The sequence below is a fragment of the Berghia stephanieae genome, chromosome 1 (genome assembly GCF_034508935.2).
Source record: "Berghia stephanieae isolate SIO BIC M18660-M18661 chromosome 1, UCSD_Bste_1.3, whole genome shotgun sequence".
Taxonomy (NCBI): domain Eukaryota; kingdom Metazoa; phylum Mollusca; class Gastropoda; order Nudibranchia; family Aeolidiidae; genus Berghia; species Berghia stephanieae.
Window position 1 is genome coordinate 116,801,725 of NC_088360.1, and position 14,145 is coordinate 116,815,869.

A 14,145-nucleotide genomic window follows, 5' to 3' on the forward strand; every position below is an offset into this window, starting at 1 on the left:
AAAATAATAGAGGAAATAAAGATTACTTCGTATAGAAGTATACATCATATATACTTTATGTATAGAATGCAGTTTTACGAATAGAAAGGCATATATTTGGGATCAAGAAAGAACAGCTATATTTTCCATTACCTAAGTGTTTTATGTCAAACGAATGAAGGTCAAATTCATCTTCCTTGGCCTTTTATTATATCAACAAAAGCCAAAATATGTGTGATGTGTTGTAACTGTTGCTCAGATTGTTCTGAACGATCAAGAATAAATATTCATCCCAATTTATATTTGAACAAGTAAAACTCATTCATTAAGATACTCTGAGACGGAGCTTAGGGTTGTCACCAAGGTGCTAACAATCCAGATTATGAACCCCATTATAGTTGTTGTGGTGTCTTTTATGCAATACTACCCCGTGACTTATATAATAGCAGCTTTTATTCTGATACCAGATTTACTTATTAAATAATGAAAAAAGCAGTCATTATTTTCAGATCTTAAGAAAGAGAACGCATATTCTGATTTATTGTGTTCAATTAGGCTATAGTGCCCCATGTATAACATCTAAATCGTAGATATTTCAATGACTTTTTCCTCCTTTCATTTGTATCCAGAACTTGAAAATCAAATTCTTCTTGGTCTGGAGGCCACCGAATGCCCATCAAAAAGATGCATCCTGATAACCAGAAACATTGACGATTTGAAGAATTACACAGACCATCCTCAAACACAACAATTTGCTGATTTGGTTTACAACGAGCGGGAAGAAATCATAGAAATGGATTCCAATTCAGAGGATATGCTACTTCGATTGAAAAACCGCGTTCGTGGTCTTGTCACACCTTCCAATACCATCAACCACTCAGTTCTCTGGCGATATGATGATGTCATCAGCCCAGAGTTACACAGTGAATACCTAACTGTGTTATGCAGCCAGCTTTATAATACCTGTGTTCGTCTGATTGATGAAAATGCTCCATTACCGCCTAGTAAAGGCAAGTATGATTTACGATTTCATCATTATTGACCTAATTCATAAAATATTTGCAAGATATTATAAAATGATGGTTGATAGATTTCACATTGAATTTTTACATTTAAAAATCCACGAAATGCAATATTATGGAACGATTGAATACTTTTACTTTGAACGGGCCCAAATATTGTATACCCTTTTGTGATACGGATCTACTATTTTCATTGAGTCATCATACATACTTGAATGTAATTTGTGGTCTCGTTGACTCAAAAAGAAGATAAATCTAACAAGACTATAATATTACATCGAAAGATAGAAATGTTGCCCATTATATTGCAGGGATGATGAAGCATGGATAAACTGTGATTAACCATTATTATTTTACACCTTATTTTTTTATTTATTTGATTTCTACTTTCCCCTGCCTCAGATCTGTCAAGCACCAGCGAAGAAGCAGCACAACATTGGTCTCGGTGTCGGTATATGGCAGCCCAGTTTTATGGCCAAACAACAGATCTGGAAAAGCTGAGAGCCTATGTTACTGGCTTTGACCAAAGGCCTCTAGTTTTATATGGACCCGACGGATGTGGAAAGTCCAAAATCGTGTCCAAACTCGTTTTTGAGGTAAGTAATTAATATTTACCATTCAATTAATAGTACATTTTGATTCCTAGGTACCATCCCTCCCCCTTTCCTTTGTATCTCTTTCTTATAGAATTAAACATATTAAGGTCAATTACAGTAAAATTAGTTTAAACCGAAAGAAGCTAAACCGAAAAATACCTTAAACCGCAAAGAATTTAATAAATTGTACGAGTTTATTCATTATCTTTGTATTAATTCTTACAATGAACCGAAATACTTCTAAGCAGGACTTTCTTTAAACCGAAACAACCTGAGAGCACCTTCCCTTTTTCTCCCTCTATTTGTCTTCAAAAATTCGGGAAGGTGGCCACACGTAATAATGCCCGGCGATATTAAACAGAGCGTAAGTATAAGATGAGGGTGATGGGTGGGGTGGGGGGGGGGAGGCAAACACTTCAATCACTGCACTTGGGCTTGGCCAACACCCAGGGCATTCACACCACAATCGCACAGACAAAGGAAGACAGCGGTTGACTCGCAGGCGAAAAATGAGGAAAGAGGGGGAGTTGGGGTGTAGAATCACGCAAGCGAGATGTTCTCGCTCGTGTGTTGATGCTTTGGAACTGACTGGATTTTCAACACGACGATAAGGAGGGGGGGGGGTGGTAGACAACTTACCATTGACATGCCATTTCATTTCCACTTTGTTTAAATGGGTGTGTGAGGGGGGGGAAAGGTTCTATGTAATTAGGCCTTTGAACCTAATGGCTTTTCAACAAAAGAGAGACGTGTAGTAGACAGCTTAGCATTGACACGCCTTTTCATTTCCATTTCACTTCACCTCTGAGTAGCTGCACATCATTCATTATCAATTATCGCACAAGAACTTTCAATCTTATTAAAGCTTTGCATTTTACTAAAAGATGTCTAAAAGAAAGCACTGTGCTTACACGTTTGAGTTTAAAATCAAAATACTATGTGAAGTCTATGAAAAAAAAAAGTTGATCAAGACGGAGATATGTAAAATACACGACATCCCAAACTCAACTCTTTCAACAATTTTGAATTGAAAACGAAAACCCTCAAAAATATTTTTAAAACACACAATTAATGGTTACGAAGACAGCATTTATTCAACAACTCCATTTAACAGGAAACCCATGATACGATTAAATGAACAAATTCCTTAAATAGGCTAGTTACTACCCTTGAAAAACATTGCAAAACGGGAACTTGCTTTAAACCAAAATGTCTTTAAACCGAAATGGTTTAGAAGGTCCCCAAAATTTCGGTTTAAAGTAATTCTACTGTAATTGGTATATTATATCCAATTTAATGAGGTAAAACGTTTCTCCTTAAATAAAACATTGGCGGTACCTTTGATTGATGGTAAATTGAAACATTTGTTGAGTGTGTAAGATTTATATGAATTGGAATAAAATGTGTACTCAAAGTGATGATGATGATGATGATGATGTGTGGTGTTGGTGACTCTGTTTTGTTTGGTTTGGGTTTTTTTAAAAGGTGTTTTACGCTCTCGCGACACGTTTATGCCATTTCAAAATTTATAAAAAGGAAGATGATTAGGGAAAAGATGTAGATCTGCAATTAAAAGCACAGAAGAAGAGGTTAGACAAAGGGGATTGGTTCAAATAGGATCTTGGAACAGAAGATTCAGCAAGCCGTCTATCAATGTGCCTGTTTTGACTCCCAAAAATCCGATCCAGGCACAAAGGATCCCACTATAAAGGATACTCTCAACTCACAATGTACAATATTATTCAAAACTAAAAACTATAATTGTGCATTTTATTCTTGATATTATGCTGACCTCTTGTCTCCTTTTTTTGCAGCTTTCAGTAAGATGAAAGTGTGTCTCCATATTGTGCGCTAAGGTGGTCAAGTGGTCAATTAATATGTCACTCGCCTTCAGATCGAAATGTCCAGGGTTTGAGTCCCGCTCTGAGCGGTGCATAGTTGAATACATGGAAAAGTCTTTTTACTCATATTATTCTCTAATCTTACTCAAGTGTATAATGAATGCCTGGTCGTTAACAGCGTTATGTCTGTCAGAAAATGGTAAAATCGCCAAATGGGTGTCATGTTAAGTGATTATGTTGACTAAAGACCCCTTGTAAAGCGCTCTGAACACGTTTAGTGGAAAATGCGGTATTTAACTACTCAAGTTTTAGGGCAATTTTAACTAAACACACAAAACATTTTAAATAAAATAAGTAGCCCTACAGGTTTTTCAGATGCTGCTATAATATTTCGTTTCTAATCTGTTCAGATGGAGGATATTCTCAGCGACGCATATATGCTTGTTCTACGATATATGGGATTGACCAAAAAGTCTGGTGACATGAGACAACTATTGTCCAGTTTGTGTACTCAAGTTGCCATGGCGACCGAGACATCAGTTGATGACATCCCCACAGATATGAAAGATTTGGCGAAGTATTTTCAAGGCATCTTATGCCGTGTTCCAAAGTATATGAAGTGAGTATCTGACTGCTTATTGTACTTCTGTCAAAACAGGTCGGCTAGTTACTTTAGGCAATACATTTTCGCATGTGTGACTTTCATTTACGCATGAAAAAGTAAGGAAAAACACAAACGGCATAATTTGTTATATCTTTCTATTTTTGACAACCATTCTACATTTTGGTAAAATGATTAGGTATTTCACAAATTCAATTTAGATATAAATCTGTAGGCCAATCATCGCATTGTCGTTTTCATGAGTGTATTCCTTGGATTTGAGAGCAACACATTTAATACAATAAGCCCATTATCACCATAACTTAGAGAGTTGCTCTAATGTTGAAATGTGTAGAGGACTATTTTTCGGAGAGGAATCAAATTAAGATGAGGCCAATGTGGTGACTAAGGTTTAATCATTTGAACAGAATTTAGTTCGATCTTTACAGACCAGACCTTAGATGAATGAAATGTCTATAATTTCTTTTTTATACTTTACAAATTGACCTGTAAAACAAGTAGCCTAATCGTCGATTTATTCATATTTATGTGCCCTTTGGAATCACATCACCAAAATTGATGCTTTTTTCACAGAATGATCGTGGTTATCGACGGGGTGGAATCATTGTCAGACGAACACAACCCCTACATGTGGGCCTGGCTGCCATCAAAACTGTCTTCCAATGTGAAAGTCATCCTCACAGTTCATCCAACAGAAAATGGAACGTTGGAAAAATTTAAATCAGAAATAATTCCTCACTCAGAATGCTATCTTGAAATTCACTCTATCTCTGCTGATGAATGTGAGGACATGTTAGTGAAACTTTTGTCAGCCATGGATCGATCCGTAACACAGTCGCAAATGAAAGTATTTCAAAATACTCTCTCAAGAGAGCCAATACCTTTATATGTTGAGCTTGTTGCCAACATAGCAAAGGATATGAACTCTTTTACAGATGTTGAGTCGGTTGGGCTTCCAGAATCATGCGCCGATGGAATTGAAAAGTTGTTTGACAAACTTGAGAAGAGGCATGGAAAAGTTTTAGTTTCAAGATCTCTTGCTTACATGGTAGCTTCGGTAACAGGTTTGAGTGACTGCGAAATGGAAGATGTGCTGTCGCTGGATGAAGATGTACTCAACGAAGTATATCAAAGTCATCACCCACCTCTCCGACGAATTCCTTACATCAAATGGCTCAAGCTTAAACAAGACATAGAATCCTTTTTAACCTACCGAGATGCGGATGGAGTCACTGTTGCCGTGTGGCAACACGAAACCTTCACAACAGCCATTAAAAAGCGATATCTATATACAGACATAGTTGTGACACAGATCCACTCCACTCTTGCTGATTATTTCTTGGGTACTTGGGCTGGTCGACCGAAGCCTGTAGGCGTTATCCAGGGAAATAGGCGATCTATAGCAAGAATCAACTCTGACCGCAAGGTCCCCTATCAACCTTTGACTTTTGGGGATTTGTATGGAGAAGCTATTAGATACAACAAACGGAAGTACGATCAGGTTCCACGTCATCTTGATTTGTCGGGGCGAATTCATGAATTGAATGAATTGGTCTTGTTTAATTATGAATGGCTGTACAACAAAATCAGTGCACTCTCCCTGCCACACATAATGGCCGATTTTGCATTAAATCCTTGTGAAGAATCAAGCTTGGTAGAGGAAGCTTTCAGAGTTTCAGAGTCTACTATTGAAAGTGACTTAAACAACCTTGCTTGTGAAATCAGCGGCCATCTTCTCCCTTATTACACATCTCATCCAAATATCCGATCTCTCATTCAACAATGTGATGTTGACGGACTAAAACATTGTGCGTTAGTTCCAAATTTTCCTTACTCTCATGTACCTGGATCTTCTTTACAGTTTACCCTTGAAATGCCTCTAGTGCCAGAACATCATTTGTTTATCAATGATGAACGGTTCCTTATCAGCAAACGAAGAGATGATGCAAATGTCTATAAATTCGATTTACAAACCGGAGAATTCAAAGATGCAATATTTACGTCTAACGGTGAATTGCATACAACTCCAGATGGGAAATATTTTGTCATCGTTGATCACGTGACAGAAAAAGCAATAAAACTTCACGATTCCATAACTGGAGAGTTTCTCACACAGGTCATCTTCATGAACCACATAGAGGGGAAATCAAGTCTATACAAGAAGGGAGACATCAGCATCACAAACGACAGATTGTGTGCCGTTGTTACACTCAGCAATAGTGTCCTCTGTATTTGTGATATTCCAAAAGGTATGTTCCAAGTAAACATTTCTCAGTATGCAAAATTTAAGAGCCCATTTCCTAAGTATTATTAATGAATTATATGATGAATTTACCATCCTAACATAGCTAAAATTAAATGATAAACTATTTTATTACCCACAATAGCGCAATAAAAGTATATTGGGGAGGGGGGGGGGTGTCTTGTCTTTTTCTGTCAGAGTGGAACTTTAAGGCAAGCACATCTTTCTAAAAATGAAAACTGTTTTTAAATTGAATCTTTGTTGAATATTTAAATCGTACTTTTGATCAATGTTATTTTTCAACTGTATTTGATCAGGAAATGTGCTGTCTATAATTGCATTGGATGGAAAGGCAGACATTTGTCGTATCACGCCAGATGGCAGACATGTTTTTTGCAACTCCAATTCCTACTTGGTGGCTTACGACCTCTATACACTGCAACTGATTCTGACGCTTCCAATCGGGTCTTGTCCCTCCAACTTGGTATTTACCTACGATGGCCTGAGAGCATTCCTGACCACCGACCGGGATACAAAAATTACCATCATGCACCTGAGTAATTCTTCTATCGACATGACATATAGAGCTGTTTTGAGCCAGAACATGCCAGACGACCACATTGTGAAGTAAGATTTAAATAACATCAAAATATGTGGCACTGCTACATTATTCGATGGCAAAACAATATACTTAAAAGACGTCTTAGCACAATGATGAAAAGAGTGGAATAATCATGCGACAATAGATAAATTATGCTTTCATATGAAATTTCATGAAGATATGAGATTAGCCATAGAGAAATGCATTCTAGCTTTTAAAAACAAAATTCGATAATAACAACGTTGTCAATGATAATAATCTGAACGTTTGGCAAACCCTCTCCTGTCATTGACCTGCCATCGTTGGATAATTCACTGATATTTACAATCAGCTTAGACATCTTCAGCTTTAATTTTTTTTTAAAGAGGAATTATAGACTATATCTCATGCTATGCTATGTAAACAAACAACAAGGACGTATGTGTCCACTTTTTGATGAAACAATGTTTTGAATACCTTACTAAAATAGACATTATTTAAACTTACTAAAAACTTACTCTATTGGTATGCTCTTACCCCACAGACTGTCTGTTTCCCCAAATGACAATATCTTGTTGGTGAGAGGGGAACATCAGATATTACTTTACCATCGAAGTGAGGAAAAAGTCATCGCGTCCTTCTCCAGACCAAAGGAAGTGCCTTCCAATTTCAAGTTGCCAAAAGCCTATTCTGTGGCCTTGAAATTTACAGACGCCCAGTTCACGTGTGATAGTGATTATGTCATTGCTACAATTTTCAGGTTTGTATTTCGTCGAATAATTATTGTTTTAGATCTACCAACATCAATTTGCTGTAGTGAAAGCGTTAATTAAGATGATATAAAAAATGACACAGCTTTACAAGTTTATGCACTTTTAATTTCTTACCTTATTAAAGGCTGAATATAGGAATTGTCCTTTAAATGCCTTATACAATTTTATATAGCTTGTATTGTATCATCCACAGACAGTTTACACAACTTTGAAAGTAAGGAAAAATATACAATAAGGCAATGTAAAGTGGAAAATCACTATCATAGAATACTGAAGTTATTGAAAATTGTTCATGATCGAATGAATCATAAATGTACAAAGTTCATAGTATAATGGAATATTAATGACAAAAAATAATTATGAAAGCAACAGTGATAATGATCATACAATTTAGTATGTTTCTAGATATTTAAAAAATGTAACAGGGTTGACAATTCATGAAGTAAAATTTTAGTGAACTTTTACGTTAAGACATTGACCGACCTATTTCTCAGCGTTGAACTCTAGTAAAAAGACATTAAGTAGCCTACTTACTTTTTCTGTTTTCTGATTGGAAATATACAGAGTTTATAGCATTCTCAATTCCGTAAATATACAGAAAATTGACAACCTTGATACAATGTTAAAACAATTACAGTTTAATTACTCCATTAAGATATTTAAAATTGTATTTTGTCATATATTCCAAGTCCAGCATATATAGTTGTGATTAAATATAATTCACAAATTTCACAAATTTCTCGTCAGTCACCTAGATTTTTTATTTGTTATTCGTATTCTATTGAAGGAAATTTTTACTTAGATGCCCTTGTATAGTTCAATCATTTATAAGCTCAGTTTATAGTTAGTAAGTTACAAAAATTAACAGTGGTTTTCCTAACGACCTTATCATTGAACTGTATAATTTAAAATTTAATAAGAAAATAAAACTCCTGATCGTTCATCAATTTTACAGAAATGCCTACGTTTGGCAAGCATCAACTGGAGCTATTGTCACCGTAATTCAGGCACCCATCGGTCTCATTACCTCCCTGTTGGTGTCAAAACAGAGTAGACAATTCATCACTCATAATGATAAAGGAACCAGTATACAGGTCGGAATCTTTAGCTGTTCATGCACTGTGCTCAATAAGTTTAAAAAATCATCTCTCTCCCTCTCTCTCTCTCTCTCTCTCTCTCTCTCTCTCTCTCTCTCTCTCTCTCTCACTCTCTCTCTCTCTCTCTCTCCTCCCTCTATTATTAAAAAAAGATTAAAACGCGTTAGTATTTGTCTTGTTGATGAATGTTTTGGGACCAAAACTTAACTTCAATTTTATATCATTATGTATATTATGGGCTTTTAATTTTACCTTAATTGTCAGGACTGCCGATTTCCCAAACAAGCCAAATTAAATTGTTTTTAACTTGTTCTATATGTAGGTACCATGTGAAATATTTTACTGCTCGGTCAAATGACAAATATGCTCAGAATTGGAAGATGCATTTTTAAATTTCACGTGACTTTTAAATTTCAATTTTCTTTCAGGTTTGGAACATCAATGATGCTGTTCAGAAGGTCAACACTCGTGACAAACTAACAGATGCCGTTGCCGAAATAAAAGTGACGTCTGACAACAAAGTGGCTTTCGTCAAATGTCAGTCCAGCGATGAGCTAGGAGTGATTGACATGCGCAATGGTACAATGCTTGATCTCCTGACGCATGACAAAAAAATTGAGGATTTTGCAATTACCCCAGACGGCGCATGGGTCCTCGTGTCTACAGTTCCAAAATTGAAAGGCAAAGCATTTAAGTTGTGGAACATGGAAGAGCGTTGCGTGGTTTTAGAAACCGGAAATCATAGTGGTTACTGTGTAGGCATGACCAATCAAAATTGTATTTTAATGATTGCACAGGAAAACACTTCATCAATCGAGAATGAGCACAGACTGTCGGCATTTCATTTGTCAGACAATGAATTTCAAGAACAGTTGTTTACACAGACAATACGAATAATTAGATCAAAGCCTTTTCTAACATTCAGCAATGAATACTTAGTTGTCAGCTCTGCAGCTAGTTTTGATGACAGACAAGGAGAATACTCCAAATCTTGCATTAAGGCATTTCATATACCTAATGGTATGAACATGGCCGTTTACGAGGCAAAAGATCTCAAATTTGAGGAACATCTACAAGACATCCTTCAAATTCGGCCATGCAATCAAGGGAGTGGTAACATCATTGCTGCAATTTTCTCGTGCAAGAATCATTACAAATTAGAACAGGATGACAACACAACAGACAGTGGATACTCCACTCCTATTGGAAATACGTATGGATTCTTTTTGATGGAAGTATCAACAGGAGCTCTTACAAGGTTATGTATTCCATTCCCTCCTCCAAACCCTCTCATGAAACAGCACCACTTGGTTTTCACACCCGACTGTTCCCTCTGCCTTGATGACTACTCGAATGCTTTCCATATCGACTCTGGAATGTATGTCAACCAAATTCCAGGACCTGATATTCCTCCGAATACGTTTGCCCTAGATGGATCTGTTATCTTATTCTATGAGGACTCTTTCTTCTATGTCGTAGCCGATGACGGTTTCAGATTAGCAACGTGTGACGTTCACGCGCCAATCTGTCACATCCACGTCTGCAACGATGAGAGGACAATTTTGATTGGCTGCCAAGATGGGACAGTTTTGTCCTATACCATAATAGACCCACGTCAAGAAAATGCTACTTTCATAATCAACAACTTAAACTCAAGAAACATCAATAGGAGCAACCAAGTTGAAAGGCGATTATCAAGGTAAAATGTCCTTCAGCCCTCTTTGCTCAGTATTTATTTTCATGCTGATTATTAAAGACAAAATTACACACTTCAATGATCTCAGATAACTAAAATGTTTTATTCTTGAAATGGTTTAATATTAATAGGTGCGACTTTTTAAAGGGTACTGTTCACGGTACTTTTCATCTCTAAACACCAATTAAGTAGTTACCTATTTTTACGGATGTGTTAAGAAGTGGATTGCAATAAAGGAATCGGGAGTATTTGCGAAATCTTGATAAGTGAAAATAATAAGGTGGATATTTTCGACACATTGTAACTTCGTATGAATATAAAGTCAATGTTAGAGCAGTTCAAATACCTGCAAACGACCCTTTCCAATCTTTTTTTTTTAATTATTCGAACTGTTTGAATAAGTAACTTGCAAGATTATGTAATACAGTCTCTTAAAACAAAATATTACGTATGTATTCTATTGAACAATTTAATCTTTTTTAAAACTGAGCTCTGTTTATTATGAATAGCGTATGACTATCATGTATTGTAACTCGAAACAATTGAATTACAATCACATATTTTACAGATCTTACATCATTAGATATGTTCCTTTTAAAAAAAAAAATTCATTTTGAATAGTGATGAGTGAAATTTTAATCTTGGGAATGGTTGAGTGTATAAAACTTCATGCTCGCTTTAATTTCTTTTTTATTTTTTTTAAAATTCTATCTTCTATTTTCAAGATCCTGGGACAAGGTAGAAGACAACCCCAAACCAATCATGAACAGGTCTCAATCAGCTATGGACGCATTATCAAGGGACAGAGAGTTGTTGCGTCAGATAAAGGATGTACCACGCTCTCGACCAAAGTCCGACACGACGCATTCATCCTCCAAATCCCAAGCTTGTGTTGTCATGTGAAAGGAATGGACAGGACTTTGTGTTACTATCATAGATTTATAAATTAATCGAAACATGTCTCAGCTGTTTTCTAAATACTTAGTACCTTGTTTAGTTACGTACAGATATATGTGTCTAACAAGAATTAATGTACAGAAACAATGAATAGATTAAAATTAAAATCCAAACACGACCAAGTAGTATTATCAAGGATGCCAAAGTAAAGGTGTTCTAATAAATGTCACTGAAACATTGTACATATTTGTTCTTTAAAATATATTTTTAAAAAGAAAGACTGTGAGATTGCTAAATTGAGAGACATGGAAAAAGAAGCGCTTCATTGGAAAATAATTTAATTATGCTGTATAATAATAAATTAATCTGTGATTTTGTTATAAACGCTACAAAATGTTAAGCAAACCTGTGATATTCACGTTAAATTTATCTATTCTTTTAGTTTTGGAGACAGACATTCGAATAAAACAACTGTATAAAACAAAATCTTGAGAAATAAAGATGATACTTTACATTTTTATAAACTCTAGTTTGTATAAGAAGCATTGTATATATCTAGGATTTTTTTTTTTCAGAATGAATGTACCTGACTTTGAGAAATGTGTGCATACGCACACGCGTTTGTGTGAAGGAGAGATAGGGAGAGGGATAGAGAAAGAAAGAGAGAGAGAGAAAGAGAGAGAGAGAGAGAGAGAGAGAGAGAGAGAGAGAGAGAGAGGGCATATATAAAATGAAATATCTACTTAAATTGGTTCTGGCATAAAATACATACATGTAATGTCTTTACCTTAAATTTAAAGGCATTTTATATAATTACCTAATCTCATCTAAATAAATGACCATTATCACTCATTACCGTTGCACTCAATCTGTCAGCAAGTATATTTAAAAGCATTCATGATCATACGATTTGTACGTCATATGTAGTTGTCTAGGCCTTGAAATACAAGGTAGCGTGTATTTCAAATTATGAAACTGCATAGCTATCAACTAAATGTTTTACTTTACATTTTGCAGGTAGAGTACCATTAATCCAGGTACTGTAATTAACTCATTATTATTATTACAAGAGAGCATTTCTTAACTGATGGTATTAATTTTGTTTGTTTTGTTAGTTCGATTTGTTATATTTCTATCTTTCCGTTTTGCAGCAATACTGTTCATCACATTTTCTCTGAAAAATGTTAGCTCTACAATGTCAGATTGTATTTACTTAATGTATTGTAACTCATAAATAATGTGTATTCTGAAGAAATATACACATTTCTCTGCAATTTATTGTTAAAAACATTTTGATTAACAACGGTATTAATGTTTTAAATAAATGCTATAATATATTACATAATAATCTAGAATTTGAATAAGGTGGGGAATTTCAAGTTATTAAATTTTCTCCCTGCCCCGAGGGGATCTCAACCTACTGCACTGTAGAAAATTTAGTATATGAGTATGAGTTGTATATTGTAATTTAGATATTTTCAAATAAATTTCGTTAATTGATCTCCGACAATAAAAATGAATGATTAGGTTCATAATTGTAAATATGTCAAATTTGAAATCATCTCCAATTATAGACAGTTTTATCAAATGCCATAAATTTAAAGTTTATAATTAGGCAGATTTACTTACTATCCAAAAGGCAAAATTACTGTTATAAACATATCACTAACTTGCAAAATATTGGAATAATGAATTAAATTCACACCATCTTTTTTTTTTATATTTCTTTTTATGATCATATCATTAATTGATTATAAAATAAATTTTGCTATACCTTTTTATTCCTTTTCCGTCCATTTTTATTTTTTTAAAAGAGAATTTCTTCTTATTATTATTATTATTATTATTATAAGTTCTTACCATAATTCTAGATGTCTTGTTTGTTATCTTTAGTTGCCTGACATTAAGAGTCTATGAGGCAACTTGCATCTCATGCAATGGGAATTTGGTTCCATATAACCTGTTGGGAGAATAAATGAACCCATGTGAAGCGCAATGAGCACGAAATGTCAGTGGAAACGCGCTACACAAAAGTTCCTGTATTCTTATTTTATTTGTAAGTTACATCACAGCATGTGACACTTTTGAATATCCAAATACTGTTTATAAATCAATGTTGATGATAACAAAAAGTGAAAAGGGAGGAAACTTTTGAACGATTGCCTTTTATCACCATTTTTACTTTTAGAGCAAGTGAGATGATGATTTATCATTGATACACTAGCTAGCTTGTGGGAAGTGGGAAAGCGGACTTGTTTGTTGCATCGCACGTCAAGTCAAGTCTAGCACTGCCTGTATATTGATTGGGGCAAATGTAATTTTTTAAAGCAGGATATTCCTCCTCTGACTCCAAAATCGCTGATTTCCGTAGATCAGAGGAACACCACTAGCACCGAATAAATAAATGCACAATTATATGTAGCACATTTCTACATTGCCAGAATGCTAAAATTGTTTCATAATACCACTAGGTCAGCTGAACCGAATTTTCCTTTCATACCATACACGTCACCTGATTGGTGCCCAGTTTGTATCACGCCTTTTGTAACATACACCACTAACCAGTTCAAATCAAAGTCAGAAAAAGGAACATTGTGAAGCAGTCAAAAGATTATTGATATTGGAATTTTCAAAAAAAAAAAATTCTTTTTGTTTACACGCCCTGTCCAATTCACATGAAGTCATTTTTTTTAAAGCAAACACTGTTTTAAATTTCATCAATAATAGAATTGCGGTCATATTGTTTGTTCTTGGGTGTTTTACGGCGCTCGCAATACATTTAGGACATTTCAGCGCCAGT

General features: G+C 35.1%; 1 protein-coding gene across 3 annotated transcripts in view; it reads left to right on the forward strand.

The window, feature by feature from the left end:
* The window catches only part of LOC144962859 (NACHT and WD repeat domain-containing protein 2-like), a 32,205-nt gene extending 19,079 nt beyond the window's left edge, over positions 1-13,126 (forward strand). For all 3 annotated transcript variants that reach the window (XM_078896207.1, XM_078896208.1, XM_078896209.1), the window contains exons 7-15: positions 609-989; positions 1,404-1,597; positions 3,849-4,057; positions 4,634-6,309; positions 6,620-6,929; positions 7,427-7,642; positions 8,611-8,749; positions 9,181-10,451; positions 11,174-13,126. In XM_078896207.1, the coding sequence (XP_078752333.1) occupies positions 609-989; positions 1,404-1,597; positions 3,849-4,057; positions 4,634-6,309; positions 6,620-6,929; positions 7,427-7,642; positions 8,611-8,749; positions 9,181-10,451; positions 11,174-11,351 (4,574 nt within the window). In that variant the 3' untranslated portion in view covers positions 11,352-13,126. The remainder of the gene's footprint in view (positions 1-608; positions 990-1,403; positions 1,598-3,848; positions 4,058-4,633; positions 6,310-6,619; positions 6,930-7,426; positions 7,643-8,610; positions 8,750-9,180; positions 10,452-11,173) is intronic.
* The last annotated feature ends 1,019 nt before the right edge of the window (positions 13,127-14,145 follow it).